This window comes from Leucoraja erinacea, chromosome 23 (assembly GCF_028641065.1).
Source record: "Leucoraja erinacea ecotype New England chromosome 23, Leri_hhj_1, whole genome shotgun sequence".
Classification (NCBI taxonomy): domain Eukaryota; kingdom Metazoa; phylum Chordata; class Chondrichthyes; order Rajiformes; family Rajidae; genus Leucoraja; species Leucoraja erinaceus.
In genome coordinates this window covers 21,602,545-21,626,886 of record NC_073399.1, presented here as the reverse complement: position 1 = coordinate 21,626,886, position 24,342 = coordinate 21,602,545, and the positions used below count along the sequence as shown (strand labels likewise).

At 44.7% G+C, this 24,342-nt stretch overlaps 2 protein-coding genes across 5 annotated transcripts in view; one reads left to right on the top strand and one right to left on the bottom strand.

The window, feature by feature from the left end:
- Positions 1-7,879, bottom strand: part of LOC129708380 (splicing factor U2AF 65 kDa subunit-like) — a 42,771-nt gene extending 34,892 nt beyond the window's left edge. The window contains exons 1-2 of one of the 4 annotated variants that reach the window (XM_055654081.1): positions 7,655-7,879; positions 6,541-6,648 (exon numbers count right to left, since the gene is read on the bottom strand). Coding sequence is in view for 3 of the 4 variants with exons in the window: in XM_055654077.1 (XP_055510052.1) it covers positions 7,655-7,703 (49 nt within the window). In the remaining variant the exon portion in view is untranslated. The remainder of the gene's footprint in view (positions 1-6,540; positions 6,649-7,654) is intronic. The other 3 variants (XM_055654077.1, XM_055654079.1, XM_055654080.1) reach the window with 3 other exon arrangements.
- Positions 7,880-18,322: 10,443 nt separating this feature from the next.
- The window catches only part of dhrs7cb (dehydrogenase/reductase (SDR family) member 7Cb), a 39,228-nt gene continuing 33,208 nt past the window's right edge, over positions 18,323-24,342 (top strand). The window contains exon 1 of the mRNA XM_055654075.1: positions 18,323-18,522. The gene's annotated coding sequence lies outside the window, so the exon portion shown is untranslated. The remainder of the gene's footprint in view (positions 18,523-24,342) is intronic.

Genomic DNA, 24,342 nt, shown 5'->3' with positions numbered 1-24,342 from the left:
CTTTTCAGAATGGCAGGCAGTGACTAGTGGGATGTCACAAATTTGCGGATGACAAAGCTGGGTGGTAGTGTGAGCTGCGAGGAGGATGCTATGAAGTTGGATAAGTGGGCAGATGCAGTATAATGTGGTTAAATGTGAGGTTATCCACTTTGGTGGCAAGAACACGAAGGCAGATTATCATCTGGTGTCAAATTAGGAAAATCTGAATGGTGTCAGATTAGCTGTGAGGCTGCAGGTTGACTTGCATAGGTTAGGTGAGTGGGCAGATGCAGTATAATGTGGATAAATGCGAGGTTATTCACTTTGGTGGCAAGAACAGGAAGGCACCTAATGGCGTCAGATTAGGAAATGGGGAGGTGCAACTAGACCTGGGCATGCTTGTGCTTGTACATCAGTCACTGAAAGTAAGCATGCAGATACAGCAGGCAGTGAAGAAAGCTAATGGCATGTTGGCCTTCATTGCGAAAGGATTTGAGTTTAGGAGCAAGGCGGTCCCACTGCAGTTGTACAGAGTATTGCACGCAATTTTGGTCTCCTAATTTGAGGAAGGACATTATTGCTATTGAGGTAGTGCAACGTAGGTTCATCAGGTTAACTCCCGGGATGGCGGGACTGACATATGACGAAAGAATGGGTCGACTGGGCTTGTATTCACTGGAATTTAGAAGGACGAGAGGGTATCTTATAGAAACATATGAAATTCTTAAAGGATTGGACAGGTTAGATGCAGGAAAAATGTTCCCGATGTTGGGGAGTCCAGAACCAGGGGCACAGTTTAAGAATAAGGGGTAATTTAGGGCTGAGATAAGGAAAAATGTCTTCACCCAGAGTTGTGAATCTGTGGAATTCTCTACCACTGAAACAGGGCTCGAAATTAAGTTGCCCGGGTGCCAATGGGGTCCGAAAGTGCCACGGGGCAACCTAAAACCCTGCCATTTTGCCCGGCTTGACAAGCACCCGGAACACCTATCGTTTAATTCTGAGCGGTCCCCCTCTCTGTCTCTCTCTCTGTAACTCTCCGTCTCCGCCCGCTATCCTTATCCGTGTCCGGGCTGTCGGGTCTCCGTTCTCCGCCCGCTACTCCTCTGCCGGCACGGCCGGCCGCCTTACACATGTGCACTGCCACGGCCTGCACATCCTCCCCTTCACATGCACACAACCACGGCCAGCACATCATTGGCCGCGGTTGTGCGCATGTGCCGCCCTGCACTTGCGCACTGCGACGGCAATTGGTCGGCGTCGGGCACTTTCTCCATCCCTTTGCATTTTGGGAGGTCTGGCTGCCATTGCCTCGCCGCGACCGCTGAAAACAAACGTAGAATCACTCCCTGGAGCTGGAGTAACTCTTGCTTCTTGGTTTCCTGGTCCTCCAAATGGAATTTAAATTGTAATGGACCCACCACCACCAAAATCCAAACTCTGAAAAATAACAGCCTATTGCACTTTATCTGTTTATTTATTGTGTATATACAGTGGCTTGCAAAAGTATTCATACCCCTTGAACTTTTCCACATTTTGTCACGTTACAACCACAAACGTAAATGTATTTTATTGGGGTTTTATGTGATAGACCAACACAAAGTGGTGCATAATTGTGAAGTGGAAGGAAAATGATACATGGTTTTCAAATTTTATTACAAATAAAAAACTGAAAAGTGTGGCGTGCAAAAGTATTCAGCCCCCCGAGTCAATACTTTGTAGAACCACCTTTCGCTGCAATTACAGCTGCAAGTCTTTTGGGGTATGTCTCTACCAGCTTTGCACACCTAGAGACTGAAATTTTTGCCCATTCTTCTTTGCAAAATAGCTCAAGCTCTGTCAGATTGGATGGAGAGCGTCTGTGAACAGCAATTTTCAAGTCTTGCCAGAGATTCTCAATTGGATTTAGGTCTGGACTTTGACTGGGCCATTCTAACACATGAATATGCTTTGATCTAAACCATTCCATTGTAGCTCTGGCTGTATGTTTAGGGTCGTTGTCCTGCTGGAAGGTGAACCTCCGCCCCAGTCTCAAGTCTTTTGCAGACTCTAACAGGTTTTCTTTCAAGATTGCCCTGTATTTGGCTCCATCCATCATCCCAGCTTCCCTGTCCCTGCTGAAGAAAAGCATCCCCACAGCATGATGTTGCCACCACCATGTTTCACAGTGGGGATGGTGTGTTCAAGGTGATGTGCAGTGTTAGTTTTCCGCCACATAGCGTTTTGCATTCAGGCCAAAAACTTAAATTTTGGTCTCATCTGACCAGAGCACCTTCCTCCACATTTGCTGTGTCCCCCACATGGCTTGTGGCAAACTGCAAACGGGACTTCTTATGGCTTTTTTTCAACAATGGCTTTCTTCTTGCCACTCCTGATTTGTGGAGTGCACGACTAATAGTTGTCCTGTGGACAGATTCTCCCGCCTGAGCTGTGGATCTCTGCAGCACCTCCAGAGTTACCATGGGCCTCTTGGCTGCTTCTACGATCAATGCTCTCCTTGCCTGGCCTGTCAGTTTAGGTGGACGGCCATGTCTTGGTAGGTTTGTAGTTGTTCCATACTCTTTCCATTTTCGGATGATGGATTGAACAGTGCTCCGTGAGATGTTCAAAGCTTGGGATATTTTTTTATAACCTAACCCCGCTTTAAACTTCTCCACAACTTTATCCCTAACCTGTCTGGTGTGTTCCTCGGGCTTCATGATGCTGTTTGTTCACTAATGTTCTCTAACAAACCTCTGAGGCCTTCACAGAACAGCTGTATTTAGACTGAGATTAGATTACACACAAGTGGACTCTATTTACTAATTAGGTGACTTCTGAAGGCAATTGGTTGCACTGGATTTTATTTAGGGGGATCAGAGTAAAGGTGGCTGAATACTTTTGCACGCCACACTTTTCAGTTTTTTATTTGTAAAAAAATTTGAAAACCATGTATCATTTCCCTTCCACTTCACAATTATGCGCCACTTTGTGTTGGTCTATCACATAAAATCCCAATAAAATACATTTACTTCTGTGGTTGTAACGTGACATAATGTGGAAACGTTCAAGGGGTATGAATACTTTTGCAAGCCACTGTATATGGTCTATGGTATATAGACACACTGAACTCTTATCTCCTGTTCTGTATTATGTTTAAATGTTCTGTTATGCTGCAGCAAGCAAGAATTTCATTGTCTTATCTGGGACACATGACAATAACTCTCTTGACTTGGACTTAAGCAAAAAAAGGGTTCTTGGGGAAAAAAGAATTTAGTTGCATCTGGTTGGGTAACTATGGTAGGGTGAAGACTATTCCATGCTTTAATTGTGCGGAGGAACTCCATGGAACAGCCAGCATCTCTGGTTAGAAGAAATTGGGTGACGTTTCGGGTAGAGACCCTTCTTTAGATTTCCTCTGGTTTTAGTGTTTTTAGTTTAATTTAAAGATACAGCGTGGAAACAGGGTCTTCAGCCCACCAACCACCCATACACTAGTTCTACCCCACACATTAGCGACGCGTCAAGAGTCTTTTATTCTCACGTCCCAGTTAGAAGAACAATGAAATCCTTACTTGCAGCAGCACAACAGAATATGTAAACATAGTACAGGTACTCTGTAAACAATGTTATAAACAAGAAAACAAAACAATACACGCATATATATATAACACACACACAAACACCCTCCTGGGATTAATAAAGTTATATCATATAGTATTGTGTGTATAGGAGAGAACTGCAGGTGCTGGTTTAAACTGAAGATAGACTCAAAAAGCTGGAGTAACTCAACAGGAAACCATTACGTTTTGGGTTGGGTCTGAAAAAGGTTCCTGCACACCTTTGGAATGCGGAAGGAAACAAGAGCACCCAGAAAAAAACGATCAAATGCAATCAAAGGGAAAAAGAGCAAACTCCATATGGACAGCACCCATATTCAGGATCAATTACAGGTCTGGCAATTTTAGGCAGCAACTTTATGGCCAATGTACTGCCCCATAGGCTTGAACTGAATTAAAACAGACAGTAGCTGTAAAAGGGGACATAGCGTCACTTTGAGATTTAAGACTGAAAATGGATAGGTTATTTTTTTTTTTTAGTAACCAAAGGTATTAACATATAATTTTTTGTGTGTTGGAAAACAAAATATAGTGGCACAGCTGGTGGACTTGCTGCCTCACACGCCAGAGATCTGTGTTTGATCCTGTCTTCTGACACCGTCTGTGTTGAATTTGCACATTCTCCCTGCAAGCGTGTGGGTTTCCTCCCACATTCCAAAGACACATTGGCTTTGTAGGTTAAGTTGTCTCTGTAAAATTGCCCCTAATGTGTAGGGAGTGGGTGAGGAAAGTAGGATAACAGAACTTGTGTGAATGGGTTGACAAAAATGCTGGAGAAACTCAGTGGGTGAGGCCGCATCTATGGAGCGAAGAAAATAGGGATGTTTTGGGACGAGACCCTTCTTCAGACTGATGTGAGGCTTGAGGTGGGGGGGGGGGGGGGGGGGGGGGGGGGGGAAGAAGAAAGGAAGAGGCAGAGGCAGAGGGCTGAGGGAGAGCTGGGAAGCGGAGAAGAAAGCAGGGACAACCTGAAATTGGAGAAGTCAATGTTCATACTGCTGGGATGTAAACTACCCAAGCGAAATATGAGGTGCTGTTCTTCTAATTTGCTGTGGGCCTCACTCGGGCCATGGAGGAGGCCCAGGACAGAAAGGTCGGATTCGGAATGGGAGGGGGAGTTGAAGTGCTGAGCCACCAAGAGATCAGGTTGGTTATTGCGAACTGAGTGGAGTTGTTGTGCGAAGCGATCGCCAAGCCTACACTTGGTCTCACCGAGGTTGATCATGCGCTGAATAATCCAACCAGATTTTTGTTTGGAAGTGGAAAGAGATAATAGAAATTGCATTCATTGCAACGTGTAAAAAGAGATGAGATGCTGTATTGTAATTTTGCTGCATGTCATTGTGGTATATATCAAGTCTTGATTGGTGAAGGTACACAAAAAAGCTGGAGAAACTCAGCAGGTGCAGCAGCATCTATGGAGCGAAAGGAAATAGGCAACGTTTCGGGCCGAAACCCTTCTTCAGACTTGATTGGTGAATACGTTTAGTTTGTGACTTCATTTGAAGCAGAAATAATATGCGAATGCTTAATTGACCATAATTCCGACTGGAAATGGTCCGAGCACATTATCGCACGCGTCATGCAAGCTGTCTTAAATGACCACCTAAACTATCATTTGGCAACCTAAATAGCTGCTGAGGTTGCCCGGCTGGCAACAGGGAAAAAAAGTCAAGTGAGAGCCCTGCTGAATTCACTGGATGTTTTCAAGAGTTAGATTTAGCTCCAAAGGCTAAAGGAATCAAGGGATATGGGGCGAAAAGCAGGAACGGGGTACTGATTTTAGATATATCAGCCATGAACATATTGAATCGTGGTGCTGGCTCGAAGGGCCAAATGTCCTCCTCTTTCACCTATTTCTCCGTCCTAAACTCCAGCAAGTAGAGGCCCAGTGCCATCAAACACTCATCATGTTAACCCACTCATATCTGGGAAAATTATCCTAATCTTCCTCTCGACCCTCTCCAGCACCAGCACCTCAAATAAGGGGCCCAAAATTGCTCACAATACTCGAAATGCAGTCTGGCCAGCACCTTAGAGCCTCAGCATTACATGTTTTAATATTCTAGTCCACTCGAAATAAATGCGAGCATTGCATTTACCATCCTTACTACCTATTCGACTTGCAAATTAACTTTTTGGGAATATAGTATTATCTGATATGATAGCATGCAAAACAAAGCCTATCACGATACCCACTGTACAAGTGAAAATGAGCCTAATTCTAATTCTGCTGCAAACTACAGTAAAACTCCAATAATCCAGCAACCCTCAGGATGAAATGCCAGACTAAAATATTCCAGTCTATAGGATGTCACTCCAATGCTTTGTTGTTACCTTCTCCCAACTAAAAATGATCTATTCTACATTTTCCTTGACCACCATTCTCTTTGTCTTGTTTTCACACCTTTCACTTCCTTATCTATACACTTCCTTATCCATGTTCCCCTGATATCAGTCTGAAGAAAGGTCTTGGACTGAAACATCACCCATTCCTCCTCTCCAGATGCTGCCTGTCCTGCATTTTGTGCCCATCATCACTACAGATCCTGAGCACCAACTGACCCCATTGCATGCATGATTCCAGCACTGGCCACATAACCAGCTCAATGTATTTGGTTGTACACCCTGCTTGTCTTCCCGCTTCCACTTCCACAGTTATTTCTCCCCTCCCCTTGCACCCACACTACTTCCACTCGCTTCACAATTCAATCCTTATCTCACATCTTTTCACCTCTGGTCTTTGTCCTACCATCTGCCTATCACCCCTTCCTTCCTTCCACCTGTATACACTTATCATTTGCCAGGCTTTATCCTGCCTGTTCTCTCTTCCATCATTCCATCTACCCCCCCCCCCCCCCCCATCACTCTGAAGGGTCGCGACCCGAAACGTCACCCATTTCTTCTCTTCAGAGATGCTGTCTGTCCCCCTGAGTTACTCTAAAGGGCCTGTCCCACTTACACGACTTTTCAGTGGACTGTCTGCGACCTTCGAGCTCGGGGGCACTCGCCTGAAAAACCACGAGCAGGAACGACCGTCAGCGCGGAACACACACACACACGGTAAGTCCTTTAAAAGAGCGGGAAGGGGAGGGGAGAAGGGGAGACACTTTTAAGAAGCCAGACAACTTTTAATAAGCCAGAGATACACAGCTGTGAAGTTTAGCAGGCATTTAACATTACCAGTCGGTTTTCCTTGGTTCTGAAAACTCGTGCTTACGTTTTTTTCCCTCCAATGAGCCAATTAAAATGCCCGGTCAGCAAAGGAGATTTCCTACAGCTACCTCGACTACCTACAACGACATGGCGACCCCACTACCACTGCACTTCGTTCTCAAAAGTACCAATGTTCTCCACGGCGCCGCTCTCCACCAATCGCGGAAAACTTTTGAATGGTGAAAAATGTTGCGCACCCATACTGAGGCCGCGAATAGTTACCACCATGCGGGAACTCTTCTCGACCATGAAGGAGACTGGTGAGACTACCTACGAACATGTGGTGACCATATGGCGAGCGCAGTTTCCTGAACTCGCAAATAAGGTCCCCTAAGTGGGACAGGCCCTTCACTTTTTGTGTCTACTCCACAGATGCTGCTGGCCCGTTAAGTTACTCCAGCACTTTGTGTTTTTGTTTGTAAGCCAGCATCTGCAGTTCCTTTTGCTGTACACTGGGCCTCTGTGGCACATATTTTGAAATAACGGGTGAGCCAAATGCCCATCCATCATAATTTGTAGAAAATCTGAGTTTACTTTGAATATTTCTCCCACTATTATGAAACCGATTGCAGATAAGTGAAATAATAAATTTGCAGTCGATTTTTAACTAACTGGTCAAATATCAAGTAACGAGTAGGGTTAGGATTTTGCAAAATGGAATAAGGAGTCTGAGAGGCAGCAAACACTTGTCTCATTGATGGGGCCTGCGCGTCCCGCTCGGCCTCACCCTCCCCCTCTCTCGGACACGAGTTTTAATCAAACATTGAATGGAACCTTTAACGGCCATTTCCCGACAACATCATCTAATTAAAAGGACAACTCCAAGCAAAACGCCTCGTCTCTCGAGCCCACCCGCTCACCTTGCCGGTTCTCCAACAGCTGTTTCTCAAAATCGTCAAAATCTGACATCTGCCTATTCTCACTTGAACGTATCTTAATTGAGAAATAAAACCCGTTATCTTTGTGTCGGATGGTCTCTTCATCCACCGTTAAAAGCGGCGTCCAAAGCCCGTCACCTCCCTCATACAATGGCCGCCTCGCCACCAGCTCCCGGCTTGCGCTCGCCTCAGCCTAACTTTACTTTCTGAGTGACAGCGACGCTGGCCAACCGGTGCCCGCGCAGCTCCTATCGGCGCCGCTCTCCACCAATCGTTGCAGCACGGAGGCGGGACAATGATAGTCACGGTTGGTTGAAGCGCAAGTGAACGCGCAGAGGGACAAACATCACATCTCCCGTCCACCTGCAACAAAGGCGAAATTCACACCAAATTTAAACCCTTATATCCCCTCACATATCCCCCCTCCACGCCAACACTCCACAGAAAATCCCATCGTCCTAGTTACACCTAGAGAGCTGTAAAGATTTTTACCAGGTTTAGAAACATAGAAACATAGAAATTAGGTGCAGGAATAGGCCATTCGGCCCTTCGAGCCTGCACTGCCATTCAATATGATCATGGCTGATCATCCAACTCAGTATCCCGTACCTGCCTTCTCTCCATACCCTCTGATCCCCTTAGCCACAAGGGCCACATCTAACTCCCTTTTAAATATAGCCAATGAACTGGCCTCAACTACCCTCTGTGGCAGAGAGTTCCAGAGATTCACTGTGTGAAAAAAGTTTTTCTCATCTCGGTTTTAAAGGATTTTTCCCCCTTATCCTTGTGAGATTCAAAAATCACAAATGCTCTTGAGCCAAATTCAGACAAAGAAGTGTTTTTATTAATTTCATATTCTGCAGAATAGGTGCCTCTCCTCTGATGTCCCCTAGAGGCACAAAGAAGATGGAGATGCTTTCTATCTTTATACCTTTCTTCACTATGGTCACTACCTCATGTCTCCCCATCGAGTTTCGTCCAATCATAACATAAAGCCCACATTCCCACGAGAAAGTCCAGGAACGTCTCGGACCATCTCCTGACGTCAAAGGCTCCCAAGGCTTCTGCTGAAGTTTTTATCTTTGTTACTTTCTTTATCTAGAATTTCTCTCTGTTCTGTATATTGTTACTTTATTCTACCAGCAGTCTGGCTTCTGCTGACACCTTATTTCTTTCTAAGTTATATTTTTCAGAGTTCTGGTATAAATCAACCATCCTTATTAACCCTTTTCTCACATCCTTAAGCTGTGACCCCTTGTCCTGGACTTCCCCAACATCGGGAACAATCTTCCTGCATCTAGCCTGTCCAACCCATTAAGAATTTTGTAAGTTTCTATAAGATCCCCTCTCAATCTCCTAAATTCTAGAGAGTATAAACCAAGTCTATCCAGTCTTTCTTCATAAGACAGTCCTGACATCCCACGAATCAGTCTGGTGAACCTTCTCTGCACTCCCTCTATGGCAATAATGTCCTTCCTCAGATTTGGAGACCAAAACTGTACGCAATATTCCAGGTGTGGTCTCACCAAGCCCCTGTACAACTGCAGTAGAACCTCCCTGCTCCTATACTCAAATCCTTTTGCTATGAAAGCTAACATACCATTCGCTTTCTTCACTGCCTGCTGCACCTGCATGCCTACTTTCAATGACTGGTGTACCATGACACCCAGGTCTCGCAGCATCAATAATCTATCAGTTCAGTCTTACACTCTTCTATGCCCAATGGAACCTGTCCTCATTCTTAACAACTGTTCATCGGATTCCTCTCACTCTCTTCAAGTCAAAGGTATGCCATGTGCCTTCTCATGGGCCACCAGCAGTTGTAGATAAAGCCTTCACCCGTGTTTCCTCCATTTCCTGCAGTTCTGCTCTTGATCCTCGTCCCTCCAGACAGCATAAGGATGGTGTAACCCTGGTCTTCACATTTCATTGCACCAGCCTCCATGTCCAAAACATCATTCAGCCTGAAGAAGGGTCCTGACCTGAAACTCAATCTGTCCTTTTCCCTCGACAGATGTTGCGTAGTCTTCTGACATCTGCCAGCACTTTGTCTTTTGTTGTGATTTATTGATATTTTATAAGGAGTTACAAAATGATCTACTTCAATAAGCTTTAAATTCAACCTTTTATTAGGAACCAGACTAAGTGTCACACAGGAGGACTGGTCCCCCAACGCAATATTCCACCTCTCCACCAATTCCAATATTGGTGGCCAGTGGGGAGGGGGCTTTCTGAGGTGCTAGTATGGGTGTTGTGGGCTGAAGGGACTGATTTCCAGAGGGCTAGTATGGACATTGTGGGACGAATGGATTCTTGGTCTGGCAGCTCAGTCACTCAAGCCTGTTGTGCTGGCAGCTCACTCACTCACGGCTGGTGGGCTGGCAGTTGACTCACGGCTATTCCTTGAAATTCCACTTCCAGCAGGGTGCAATGCCACCAAATTCAAGTGCAGTTTCATACCATTTCAAGCAAGGTGCAAGGCCATTAAAGACAGCAAGTCGTGACCTCTCCCTCCGCCATCTTGCAGAGACTGAGCCACGCCCACACTTCTGGGTTTTATAGCCCCTCCTACCCTCCCACCAGAAGGGACGTGGTCTTCATGGCGTGATTGACAGGAGAGAGAATCTCAACATTTTTTAAACACTAATAACTCTTTTATTTTACATCGATGGGAAAATTCCTTGACACCTGATGAGCGGAGGGGGACCGAGTAAGATGGCCAAAAATCACAGCCGTACGTGGGAGCATTTTTTCTAAAATCAATATAAAGCACAAACAGGAAGTTGTCAAGATTAGACTTTTAATTATATAGAAGGCAAGGCAACTTTAATTAGACAAGGTAATTTTAAAAAGGCAACACAGCTTTAGCATTTCCAAACCAAAGGCAACCCAGCTTTAGCATTTCCAAACCAAAGGCAAACCAGCTTTAGCATTTCCAAACCAAAGGCAACAACAGACTATTATCTAAATGATGGCCGATTAGGAAAAGGGGAGATGCAGCGAGACTTGGGTGTCATGGTACACCAGTCATTGAAAGTAGGCATGCAGGTGCAGCAGGCAGTGAAGAAAGCGAATGGTATGTTAGCTTTCATAGCAAAAGGATTTGAGTATAGGAGCAGGGAGGTTCTACTGCAGTTGTACAGGGTCTTGGTGAGACCACACCTGGAGTATTGCGTACAGTTTTGGTCTCCTAATCTGAGGAAGGACATTCTTGCCATAGAGGGAGTGCAGAGAAGGTTCACCAGACTGATTCCTGGGATGTCAGGACTGTCTTATGAAGAAAGACTGGATAGACTTGGGTTATACTCTCTAGAATTTAGGAGATTGAGAGGGGATATTATAGAAACTTACAAAACTCTTAAGGGGTTGGACAGGCTAGATGCAGGAAGATTGTTCCCGATGTTGGGGAAGTCCAGGACAAGGGGTCACAGCTTAAGGATAAGGGGAAAATCCTTTAAAACCGAGATGAGAAAAACTTTTTTTCACACAGAGAGTGGTGAATCTCTGGAACTCTCTGCCACAGAGGGTAGTCGAAGCCACAGTTCATTGGCTATATTTAAGAGGGAGTTAGATGTGGCCCTTGTGGCTAAAGGGATCAGAAGGTATGGAGAGAAGACAGGTACGGGATACTGAGTTGGATGATCAGCCATGATCATATTGAATGGCGGTGCAGGCTCGAAGGGCCGAATGGCCTACTCCTGCACCTAATTTCTATGTTTCTATGTTTCTAACACAGCTTCAGCATTTCCAAACCAAAGGCAACACTGCTTTAATATTTCCAAACTATATTTTCTAACCACATTAAGGGCACTGACAGGTCAGTAAAACCACTCACAGTTTTGTAGATATGTGGTCAGTGTTATTCACAGCTCAGAGACCTCTCGCTCCCCCATCTTGCAGAGACTGACTGAGGCACTCAACACTTCCGGGTTTTATAGTCCCTCCGGGAGGGGCGTGGCCAGGAGGGAGAATCTCAACATTTTTAAACGCTAATAACTCTTTTATTTTTCATCGATGGAGAAAATCCTCTTCTACTGCGCAGCGGAGGGGGACTCTGAGTAAGATGGCCAAAAATCACAGTCGTAAGTGGCAACGTTTTTTCTAAAATCAAAATACAGAACAACAGTAAGTGGTTAAGATCAGACTTTTAGTAATATAGATTTCAAAACCAGGAATGTTATATAGTTATATCGTTTACTCCAATCAATATGAGTAAAATAAATAATAATAAAAAGTGTTGGAAATGCGACAACGGGTCAGGCAGCAACTATGAAAAGAAACAGAGGGCATGATTCAGGTGTATCATAACTACAAATATCATGATATTGCTTGGTTCCTGTGATTTAGACTGGTTTCAATTGCCTGATAGGATTAGAGATGGATTTTTCAGTGCATTTTCTGACATTTGCCACACCCTTTTCTCAATTTCTTGATGTTTTTTCCTGAACATATGAATGAGGGCTGTGACCATGTATTGTGGAGGGCCTGGCTGCCTATCCATTTCATATTAAAAAATAAACTCACTCAGGCATCTTTGAAATCTTGTAGATTTAGAGAAACCCTGCAGCATTTCATTTTTGAGTGAAATTTCAAGGCTTTTCGGTATACCATGCAAAGGAATTTGGAATAAACATCCGAATCCTCCTCCTCCCATCAAATATTGAAATTTATTCAGACCATTTTACACCCATTTTTGGATTGTACTTCCTTTATTCCCATTGGCAGTGGAATCATAAAAAAATATGTAAACGGTAGAGGAGGAGTGGATTGGAAGGAGCAGCCAACATTTCTGTTCTAGACTAGTCACAAGGTTTCTGATTTTTCCGAGGATATTTGATGTCAGTTCGATTTGAGTTAGAGACATTTGAGTAGCAGAAAACTGAAAAAGTAAGTTATGTTAAACCTATATAAATCACTGATTAGGCTTCACTTTGAGCATTTTTGTTCGATTCAGTTTGGAGAGTGTAAGAGAAATATACTAGAATGGTTATGATACCATGGATATGATACCATTGTTGTTTGAGAAATATATACAAAATTCCGAATGTCAAGAAAATGTAAAAAGTTTTCAATTGTCGTAGTACCATAACAGAACAATTAAATTATTCCCTGCAGCACTACAACAGGTTTGTAAACACAGTATGTTCAATATCTATATATTACTAAAATTCTCATCTTGATCGTTTGTGAGTGTGTGATATGCCAAAACCCCACCAAAACGGTACACGACTGTGCTACAATTTTTGGCCCACCTTATAACCATATAACAATTACAGCACGGAAACAGGCCATCTCGGCCCTACAAGTCCGTGCCGAACAACTTTTTTCCCTTAGTCCCACCTGCCTGCACTCATACCATAACCCTCCATTCTCTTCTCATCCATATGCCTATCCAATTTATTTTTAAATGATACCAACGAACCTGCCGCCACCACTTCCACTGGAAGCTCATTCCACACCGCTACCACTCTCTGAGTAAAGAAGTTTCCCCTCATGTTACCCCTAAACTTCTGTCCCTTAATTCTGAAGTCATGTCCTCTTGTTTGAATCTTCCCTATTCTCAAAGGGAAAAGCTTGTCCACATCAACTCTATCTATCCCTCTCATCATTTTAAAGACCTCTATCAAGTCCCCCCTTAACCTTCTGTGCTCCAGAGAATAAAGACCTAACTTATTCAACCTATCTCTGTAACTTAGTTGTTGAAACCCAGGCAACATTCTAGTAAATCTCCTCTGTACTCTCTATTTTGTTGACATCCTTCCTATAATTGGGCGACCAAAATTGTACACCATACTCCAGATTTGGTCTCACCAATGCCTTGTACAATTTTAACATTACATCCCAGCTTCTATACTCAATGCTCTGATTTATAAAGGCTAGCATACCAAAAGCTTTCTTTACCACCCTGTCTATATGAGATTCCACCTTCAAGGAACTATGCACGGTTATTCCCAGATCCCTCTGTTCAACTGTATTCTTCAATTCCCTACCATTTACCATGTACGTCCTATTTTGATTTGTCCTGCCAAGGTGTAGCACCTCACATTTATCAGCATTAAACACCATCTGCCATCTTTCAGCCCATTCTTCCAAATGGCCTAAATCACTCTGTAGACTTTGGAAATCCTCTTCATTATCCACAACACCCCCTATCTTGGTATCATCTGCATACTTACTAATCCAATTTACCACCCCTTCATCCAGATCATTGATGTACATGACAAACAACAAAGGACCCAATACAGATCCCTGAGGCACCCCACTAGTCACCTGCCTCCAACCCGACAAACAGCCATCCACCATTACCCTCTGGCTTCTCCCATTCAGCCACTGTTGAATCCATCTTGCTATTCCTGCATTTATACCCAACAGTTTAACCTTCTTAACCAACCTTTCCTGAGGAACCTTGTCAAAGGCCTTACTAAAATCCATATAGACAACATCCACTGCTTTACCCTCGTCAATTTCCCTAGTAACCTCTTCAAAAAATTCAAGAAGATTAGTCAAACATGACCTTCCAGGCACAAATCCATGTTGACTGTTCCTAATCAGACCCTGTTTATCCAGATGCTTATATATATTATCTCTAAGTATCTTTTCCATTAATTTGCCCACCACTGAAGTCAAACTAACAGGTCTATAATTGCTAGGTTTACTCTTAGAACCCTTTTTAAACAATGGAACAACATGCGCAGTACGCCAATCCTCGGGGACTATTCCCGTTTCTAATGACATTTGAAATATTTCTGTCATAGCCCCGGTTATTTCTACACTAACTTCCCTCAATGTCCTAGGGAATATCCTGTCAGGACCTGGAGACTTATCCAGTTATATTTTTCAAAAGTGTCAGTACAGGTGCACAACCTTTTATCCGAAGATCCAAATAACGAAAACCTCCGAATAGCGACATTTTTTCGGTCCTTGAAGAAAGGTCCTTGAAAACGTTCACCGAGGGCGGCCCGCAGAGGTGACAGCGGAACCTCCGGTCGGTCCTCGAAGAAAGGGGAACTAAATCCCCATTCATAAAAGAGAAGGTGAGGGTATATTGCGCGGGAGGGTTAATAATTGACAATATGCTGCTACCTGCCAGCTGAGTTAAAAAAGTTCCCACGGTAGACTCACGATACACAGTGTATCGTGAGTCTTGCGTGGGAACCTTTTAACTCAGGGTGCAGGCAGCAGTAGATTGCCGCTCCCTTCAGTTTCACCCCACCTACACCCCTCTGCTTCCCGGCCATGTGTGTGACCCCTTCCCTCCCCTCTCCAGCTCCCCGCTCATTGCACCGGCGCGGGGGCTTTGTACTGTCTTCACGTCGCGATGCTAGCAGCACAGTGCCAGTCACCAGAGACGTCAGGACCAACGGAACACCGACCCCCAGGCCCACTGCAAGCACGGAGATCCCAGATCAGCAACTCCAGCCCAGCCCCGTTCCAACTCCAGAGGAACACGCTCCCCGTATGGGCAGAAGCTGATGGTGTGCAAGGGGTACGTCTTGTTCTTGGGGTGGCGCAGCTCGGGCTGTGGGCGAACTGCCACTTGTCGCCGTAGCGGCCCATCGGGGAGCGGATTCCTCTGGAGTTGGAGGGGGAGGGGGGTGTTGTGCTGTTTGATCGCCCCCTACTATTCCAGGGACAGGGAGACAGGACGTTCACCGAGGGCGGCCCGCAGAGGTGACAGCGGAACCTCAGGTCGGTCCTCGAAGAAAGGGGAACTAAATCCCCATCCATAAAAGAGAAGGTGAGGGTATATTGCGCGGGAGGGTTAATAATTGACAATATGCTGCTACCTGCCCGCTGAGTTTAAAAGTTCCCACGGTAGACTCACGATACACAGTGTATCGTGAGTCTTGCGTGGGAACTTTCAAACTCAGCGTGCAGGCAGCAGCAGATTGTCGCTCCCCATTCAGTTTATGCTACACCCCTCTGCTTCCCGGCCATGACCGTGACCCCTTCCCTCCCCTCTCCGCTCCCCGTGTCATCGCACCGGCGTGGGGGCTTTGTACCGTCTTCACGTCGGCGATGGCAGCCAGCAGGCTAGTGCAGTCACCGGAGACGTCAGGACCAATTGGACGTCGACCACCAGGCCTCACCGCAAGCATGGAGATCCCTTGGTGAATACCAGCCAACAGCAGCCCAGCAATAGCCCCCCCTCCAACTACAGAGGAACTCTGCAGATATCACGGGGCGCAGCTCTCGGGCGTCTCCCATCGGGGACCGGGTTCCTGTTGGTCCTGACGTCTCCGGCCACCTGCTATCCTCCGGGAACTGTACCGCCCTTGCAGGAGAGTGGGGTTGTTTGCAGTTGCAGAGGGAGGGGGCAAGGGTGGTACAGTTCCCATCTCAGCTCCAGGCCAGGGGGGTGGCCGGAGACGTCAGGACCAACGGGACAGCGACCCCCAGGCCCACGCCATTTAACGGAGATCCCAGAGACCCACAGCCAGCAGCAACTCCAGCCCAGCCCCGCTCCAACTCCAGAGGAACACGTAGGGGCAGAACATGACGCTCTGCCAAGTACGTCTTGTTCTAGGGGTGGCGGATGATGGGGCGCAGCTCGGGCTGTGGCAAACTGCCACTTGTCGCCGTAGCGGCCCATCGGGGAGCGGATTCCTCTGGAGTTGGAGGGGGAGGGGGGTATTGTGCTGTTTGATCGCCCCCTGCTATCCCAGGGACAGGGAGACACAGCGGCGTGTTAGACTGGTGGGCAATCACTTCCAAAGTTCTGCCCACACAGTCAGTACACCTCTCCTACACTGCATTTCATACAAACATTTATGCAAAAAAACAATCTGCATGAAAAAACGACATTGAAGACTCAAACTCGCGACCGAGTAACTGCCGGGATCAAGGCGCAAACTCGCGACCTTGCGGATATGAGCCGAGCACTCTACCACTGAGCCAGCCATTAAAATCTATGCTAAAAAAATTCCATTCCGAAGACCGACAAATTCTGAATTACGAAAAGTGTCTGGTCCCAAGGCTGTCGGATCAAAGGTTGTGCACCTGTACTTCTTTTACTTTGAAACTCATAGTATCCATAGCTACGCTACTCGTTTCCCTTACCTCACATAATTCAATATCCTTCTCCTTGGTGAATACCGAAGAAAAGAAATTGTTCAATATCTCCCCCATCTCTTTTGGCTCTGCAGATAGCTGCCCACTCTGTCTCTCCAATGGACCAATTTTATCCCTCGTTATCCTTTTTATTTAAAAAAACATTGCTATTTTCATTGTGAAGGGGTGGGATAGGTGGGAGTCGAGGAGTGGGTGAGCAGGGGAACAGAGGGAAAGGAGGGGGTAGGGAGGGGAGAGGGGAAGGGAAAGTGGGGGAGATGAGGAGAGAGTGTGGGGGAGGTGGGGGATAGAGGGAGAGGAGGGCAGTGGGGGAGGTGAGATGGGGGAGTGGGATAGGGAAGGTGAGGAATGAGGGAGCTAGGAGATAGAGGGAGAGGAGCGCGGTAAGGAGAGGGGAGGAGGGGAGGGGAAAGAAGAGGGAGGGTGAAGAGGAGGGGGAGGGAATGCTGGGGGATGAGGGGGAATGGAGGAGGATAGGGGTAGGAAGAAGGATGGCGAGGCGCAGTTGGGGGAGGGTTGCTGTGGCTCGCGTCACAAAGGGCATCTCTAGCAACACAACAGGAACCCCTCAGCCGCGCCTGCGCAGTTGGGGGCTATGGGTCAGTGTTGGAATATTGCCTTGGGGGACGGGCTCAACAGGTCCGCACCTGGTCTTGTATAATATAATAACCAACAAAAATGATCAATACATTAAAAAAAACAAAAACAGTATAGTGGGAAACAAAACAAAAGCCTGAAGACCTTTGTGCAACCAGGACAGTTCACAGTTCTAAGTTTACTTAGAGTTTGTAGTGTTCAGTAGCCTGGTGGTTGTTGGGAAGAAGCTGTTCCTGAACCTGGAGGTAACGGTTTTCAGACTCCCATAGCGTCTTCCTGATGGCAGGAGTGAAATGAGAGTGTTATCTGGGTGGTGTGGGTCCTTGATGATGCTGACTGCCCTTTTGAGGCAGGATGTGCTGTAGATTCCTTCAATGGTGGGGAGGTCAGTATTTGTTCTGGATTAGGTACGGTAAATAATTATAGACTAAATAAGGATAATCTCTTTCAAGTGGCAAAAACGTCAGAAATCAAATGCACAGGTTTAATTATTTTGGAACAAAATTAAATGATGGCAGATTTTAACATGATTTTTTACACCAGTAAGGATTTGTGGTTTGCAATGTATTGAAAGAGAGTCGAGAGCAGATTCGGTAGTAACTTTTAAAAAAGGATAATTGAATGGGAAGAATTTACAGGGTATTGGACATAACGTACGATGGAATTAATTGGATACCTCCAACAAAAAAAGAAACAGACGCAATAGGTTTCCCCCCGTGTTCTATTCATTATTGCCAGAACTGACCAATTCAATGCGATGGCAGTTATTTTATACTAGATGTGGCTCTAAATTTAACTGTTCATTTGGAAAAGCAGAGTGATTAAATTAAATAATTCTTGCAGCTGAAAAGCTTTCCAAAGGTTTGCATGTTCATAAGTAGCATGTAGCTGTTTTTGGCTTGTATATTATTAGAACAACATGACACTCAGAAGGGGAGCCAAGGTTGGAATTTGGTGGAGGGTTCATCACAGCTTTGCAGAAATGACTGACTCAGCGTATAGCTATTAAAAAACTTTTAAAGATCTACTTTGGTGCACAGCACACTGGAAGCTGAAAAGAGTGAATGTTTAAATGTGAACAGATAAGCATATCCAACTGACTTTCTTGGGACTATTATTTTTATTCTGCAACAATCCACAAGGGCAATTACTGTATTTTTACCCTTGGATCAGTTACTGCAGTAAGTAAACCTTACAATTATTTTTTAAATGTGCCTGTAGGTTTCCATATCTGCGCAAATAATTCAGTAAAAATACAATATTTCGTTAAATACTGTTTTATGTTGTATTTCGGTTTCTGTGTAAATAGGCTCTTCTCATTTGGGGAAAGATTGTGAATCTATTTTGTAGAGATAAACGGATTATATTAATTAAAAAGTGATTAGTTTGTATTTAATCCCACACTTTTTGCCACTGAAGTAGAATTCTCACTTTTTGGGAGGAGTGGATTATGTCACAAGTTCATAAAGTCCTTGCTAAAGAATACAATAATGCTTTACAAATTAGACATATGAAGTCTGCACATAAAAAATTAGAAAGCAAGAACAGGTGTTTATAAATAGCTTTACATTTCCTTTGCTCTCCTTTCCAGTTCTGACGACCGTCTTTCACCTGAAATGTTAACTCTATTTCTCTTCCCACAGACATGTCTGACCATCATTTTCTGTTTCTATATTAGCTTCTCATGTTCTCAGTATATTCCAAATTGCATTTCAGGCACAAGCATCCCTCTGAAATGCACTGTTTCAATGTGGGAGCATTATCTGGTAAATTATATAAAGCAAGTCCCCAGAGATGCCAACAAGTCCTTTTTCAGCTGTGTTCTTGAGGAATAAATATTAGCCTGAACACTGGTAGATTGCCCCTACTTTTTGAAGATTATTATGAGATCTTTTACTTCCATCTGAGACGTCTTCTGGAAGGGTGGGGTAGGTTTGCTTTTTGTGTAATCGTCAACAAAGTAACTGTTCCAACAGTGCAGCAGACCTTCAGTGCAGCTTGAGTGTCATCCCAGGTTAAATATTCAAACGTATAAAATGATAGATTTAAAAATATATTTGTCTTGTTATTAACATGCATTGATTATACTAACATCAGAGATATTAAGGCAGAGCTGGCAAAAAAAGAAAGCGGAATAATTTAAGGGAGGACTTCAATGGAAATTGTGCACAAAAAAAGGAGAGAGCATTAGAGGTAAGAGCATTAAAGTAAGGTATTTTGACACATTTCAAGGAGTTCACATTTATTTGAAATTCATTTTAGTTCAATTGGTATAATTTTGGCTTTTAATATAAAACTAGACTAAGTGGGACCCGTTGGACCCCATGTTCACACGGGAGGGCTGGTCCCCCGACGCAATATTCCACCTCTCCACCAATTTCAATATTGGTGGCAGTGGGGGGGCTTTCTGGAGTGCTGGTATGGGTTCTTGGGGTGGCAGCTCAGTCCCTCAAACCTGATCTGCTGGCAGCTCACACACGGCTGGTGGGCTGGCAGTTGACTCATGACTATTCCTTGAAATTCCATTTCAAGCAGAGTGCAAGGCCACCAAATTCAAGTGCAGTTTCCAATCACTTCATGCAGGGTGCAAGGCCACCGAATTCAAGTACAGTTTCATACCACTTCAAACAGGATGCAAGGCTGCCAAATTCAAGAGCAGTTTCATTCCACTTCAAGCAGGGGCGAAACCACCATAAAACCACACAAAATACCAAACTCACAGTTCAGTAGACATTAAGAGTAGTTCAGTTGATTCACAGCTCAGACAGTCATGACCTCTCCCTCCCCCACCATGCAGAGATTGAGCCACACCCACACTTCCGGGTATTATAACCCCTCTCCCTCCCACCGGAAAAGGTATGGCTTTCAGAACGTTATTGACAGGAGAGAGATTCTCAACATTTATTAAACACTAACACTTTTATTTTTCATTGATGGGAAGAATTCTCTGCACCTGCTCAGCGGAGGGGGGACTGAGTAAGATGGCCAAAAATCACAGCCGTAAGTGGTAACCTTTTATCTAAAATCAATATACAGTGCAAACAGGAAGTGAGTGCCTTTTAACTTCAAGCCAAAGCACCCAAGCTGCCATTTGCAGTAAGTAGTGCCACCTTTCAACTTCAAGCCAAAGCACCCAAGCCACCATTTGCAGTACGTAGTGCCTTTCAACTTCAAGCCAAAGCACCCAAGCCACCATTTGCAGTACGTAGTGCCTTTCAACTTCATGCCACCATTTGCAGTAAGTAGTACCTTTAAACTTCAAGCCAAAGCACCCAAGCCACCATTTGCAGTAAGTAGTACCTTTCAACTTCAAGCCAAAGCACCCAAGCCACCATTTGCAGTAAGTAGTGACCTTTCAACTTCAAGCCAAAGAACCCAAGCCACCATTTGCAGTAAGTAGTGCCTTTCACTTCATGCCACCATTTGCAGTAAGTAGTGCCTTTCATCTTCATGCCACCATTTGCAGCAAGTGGTGCCTTTCAACTTCAAGCAAAGCACCCAAGCCACCATTTGCAGTAAGTAGCGACTTTCAACTTCAAGCCAAAGAACCCAAGCCAACACTTGCAGTAAATAGTGCCTTTTAACATCAAGCCAAAGCAGCCAAGCTACAATTTGCAGTAAGTATTGCCTTTCAACTTCAAGCCAAAGCACCGAAACAACCATTTGTAGGCAGTGCCTTTTTACTTCAAACAAACCATATTTTCATTTTCAAACCACATTAAGGGTACTCACAGTTGTGTAGACATTTGTTATTCAGAGCTCATAGAGACGTGACCCTTGGCTTCATCCATCTTGCAGAGACTGAGTGAGGCACACCACTTCCTGGTTTTATAGTCCCTCCCCCTCCCTGCAGCAGGTGCAGCAGAGAGAATGGTGATTTTTTATAAACTTCAAGCCAAAGCTCCCAAGCCACCATTTGCAGTAAGTAGTGCCTTTCAACTTCAAAGCACCCAAGCCAAGTAAGTAGTGCAAGCAAAGCACCCAAGCCACCATTTGCAGTAAGTAGTGCTTTTCAACCTCATGCCACCATTTGCAGTAAGTAGTGCCTTTCAACTTGAAGTCAAAGCACCCAAGCCACCATTTGCAGTAAGTAGTGCCTTTTCAACTTCAAGCCAAAGCACTTAAGCCACCATTTGCAGTAAATAGTGCCTTTCAACTTCAAGCCAAAGCACCCAAGCCACCATGTGCAGTAAGTAGTGCCTTTCCACTTCAAGCAAATCACCCGCCACCATTTGCAGTAAGTAGTGCCTTTCAACTTCAAGCCAAAGCTCCCAAGCCACCATTTGCAGTAAGTAGTGCCTTTCAACTTCAAGCCAAAGCACCCAAACAACCATTTGCAGGCAGTGCCTTTTTACTTCAAACAAACCATATATTCATTTTCAAACCACATTAAGGGTACTCACAGTTGTGTAGACATTTGTTCAGTGTTATTCGGAGCTCAGAGAGACGTGACCCTTGGTTTCATCCATCTTGCAGAGACTGATTGAGGCACACCACTTCCTGGTTTTATAGTCCCTCCGCCTCCTTCCAGCAGGTGCAGCAGAGAGAATGGTGATTTTTTTAAACTTCAAGCCAAAGCTCCCAAGCCACCATTTTCAGTAAGAAGTGCCATTCAACTTCAAGCCAAATCACCCAAGTCATCAATTGCAGTAAGTAGTGCCTTTCAACTTCAAGCAAAGCACCCAAGCCATCATTTGCAGTAAGTAGTGCCTTTCAACTTCAAGCCAAAGCACCCAAGCCACCATTTGCAGTAGTAGTGCCTTTCAACTTCAAGCCTTTCAACTTCAAGCAAAGCACCCAAGCCACCATTTGCAGTAAGTAGTGTCCTTTCAACTTCCAGCTAAAGCACCCAAGCCACCATTGTGCAGTAAGTAGTGCCTTTCAACTTCAAGCAAAGCACCCAAGCCACCATTTGCAGTAAGTAGTGCCTTTCAACTTCAAGCCAAATCACCCAAGCCACCATTTGCAGTAAGTAGTGCCTTTCAACCTCATGCCACTATTTGCAGTAAGTAGTGCCTTTCAACATCATATATGTCCCACCCCCTCCGAGTAAGTCCAGCAGGTGCAGCAGAAATGGTGATTTTTTTAAAACTTCAAGCAAAAGCACCCAAGCCGCCATTTGCAGTAAGAAGTGCCTTTCAACTTCAAGGCAAAGCACCCAAGCCACCATTTGCAGTAAGTAGTGCCTTTCTACTTCCAGCCAAAGCACCCAAGCCACCATTTGCAGTAAGTAGTGCCTTTCAACTTCATGCCAAGCCATTTGCAGTAAGTAGCCTTTCAACTTCAAGCCAAAGCACCCAAGCCACCATTTGCAGTAAGTGGTGCCTTTCAACTTCATGCCACCATTTGCAGTAAGTAGTGCCTTTCAACTTCTACCCAAAGCACCCAAGCCACCATTTGCAGTAAGAAGTGCCTTTCAACTTCAAGCCCAAGCACCCAAGCCACCATTTGCAGTAAGTAGTGCCTTTCATCTTCAAGGCAAAGCACCCAAGCCACCAGTTGCAGTAAGTAGTGCCTTTCCACTTCGAGCCAAAGCACCCAAGCCACCATTTGCAGTAAGTAGTGCCTTTCAACTTCATGCCACCATTTGCAGTAAGTAGTGCCTTTCAACTTCATGCCAAAGCACCCAAGCCACCATTTGCAGTAAGTAGTGCCTTTCAACTTCATGCCACCATTTGCAGTAAGTAGTGCCTTTCAACTTCATGCCACCATTTGCAGTAAGTAGTGCCTTTCAACTTCATGCCACCATTTGCAGTAAGTAGTGCCTTTCAACTTCTACCCAAAGCACCCAAGCCACCATTTGCAGTAAGTAGTGCCTTTCATCTTCAAGCCAAAACACCCAAGACACCATGTGCAGTAAGTAGTGCCTTTCAACTTCATGCCACCATTTGCAGTAAGTAGTGCATTTCAACTTCAAGCCAAAGCACCCAAGCCACCATTTGCAGTAAGTAGTGCATTTCAACTTCAAGCCAAAACACCCAAGCCACCATTTGCAGTAAGTAGTGCCTTTCAACTTTAAACCAAAGCTCCCAAGCCACCATTTGCAGTAAGTAGTGCCTTTCAACCAAGTCAAAGCATCCAAGCCACCATTTGCAGTAAGTAGTGCCTTTTAACTTCAAGCCAAAGCACCCAAACAACCATTTGCAGGCAGTGCCTTTTCACTTCAAACAAACCATATTTTCATTTTCAAACCACATTAAGGGTACTCACAGTTGTGTAGACATTTGTTCAGTGTTATTCAGAGCTCAGAGAGATGTGACCCTTGGCTTCATCAATCTTGCAGAGACTGAGTGATGCGCATCACTTCCTGGTTTTATAGTCCCTCCGCCTCCTTCCAGCAGGGGCAGCAGAGAGAATGGTGAATTTAAAAAAAACATTAATATCTCTCTGATTTGTCATCTGCACCCGTAAGGCGGAGGGGGGCTCTGAGCGAGGTGGCCAAAAATGACGGCCGTAGGTGGCGGTGTTCTGTCGGAAATCGCAGCACAGTGGGCCAAAAGCGGTCAAGGTCAGAGATTTAGTAATATAGATATTCCCAAAACTCCAGTGAATAATTTAAGTTGGCAATACGCTTTAGGATTAAAGGTCTCTGCAAAATTAGATGTTCTAAATTAGACGAGGTTAAAATTGGATTCCATTCTGATATATATTAAACATTCTACAGCAGTATTCAAAGAACATCATGGATGTTGTTATAGTATCTTTATCAGTATTCTTACTTTAACTAATACCAATAGGTTAACCAATGGAAATGGTAATTCTGTGTGTTGGGATCACGATGCATGCAAAATGGATGTACTAGGCACGTCTGTATTAAAATTGTGGCAGTGTAAACTAGCTGTATTTAGAATATTTTGAATATTACTAAGATACAAATTATTTTTATTTTCTGACTGAGAACATTTTATAGCACAAAAAACTCTCAAGTCACACTTTGTAGCACAATTCTATAAGCTCTGCACCTATTTTGTTCTATTTGATAAGTGCAGCCCTATTATTTG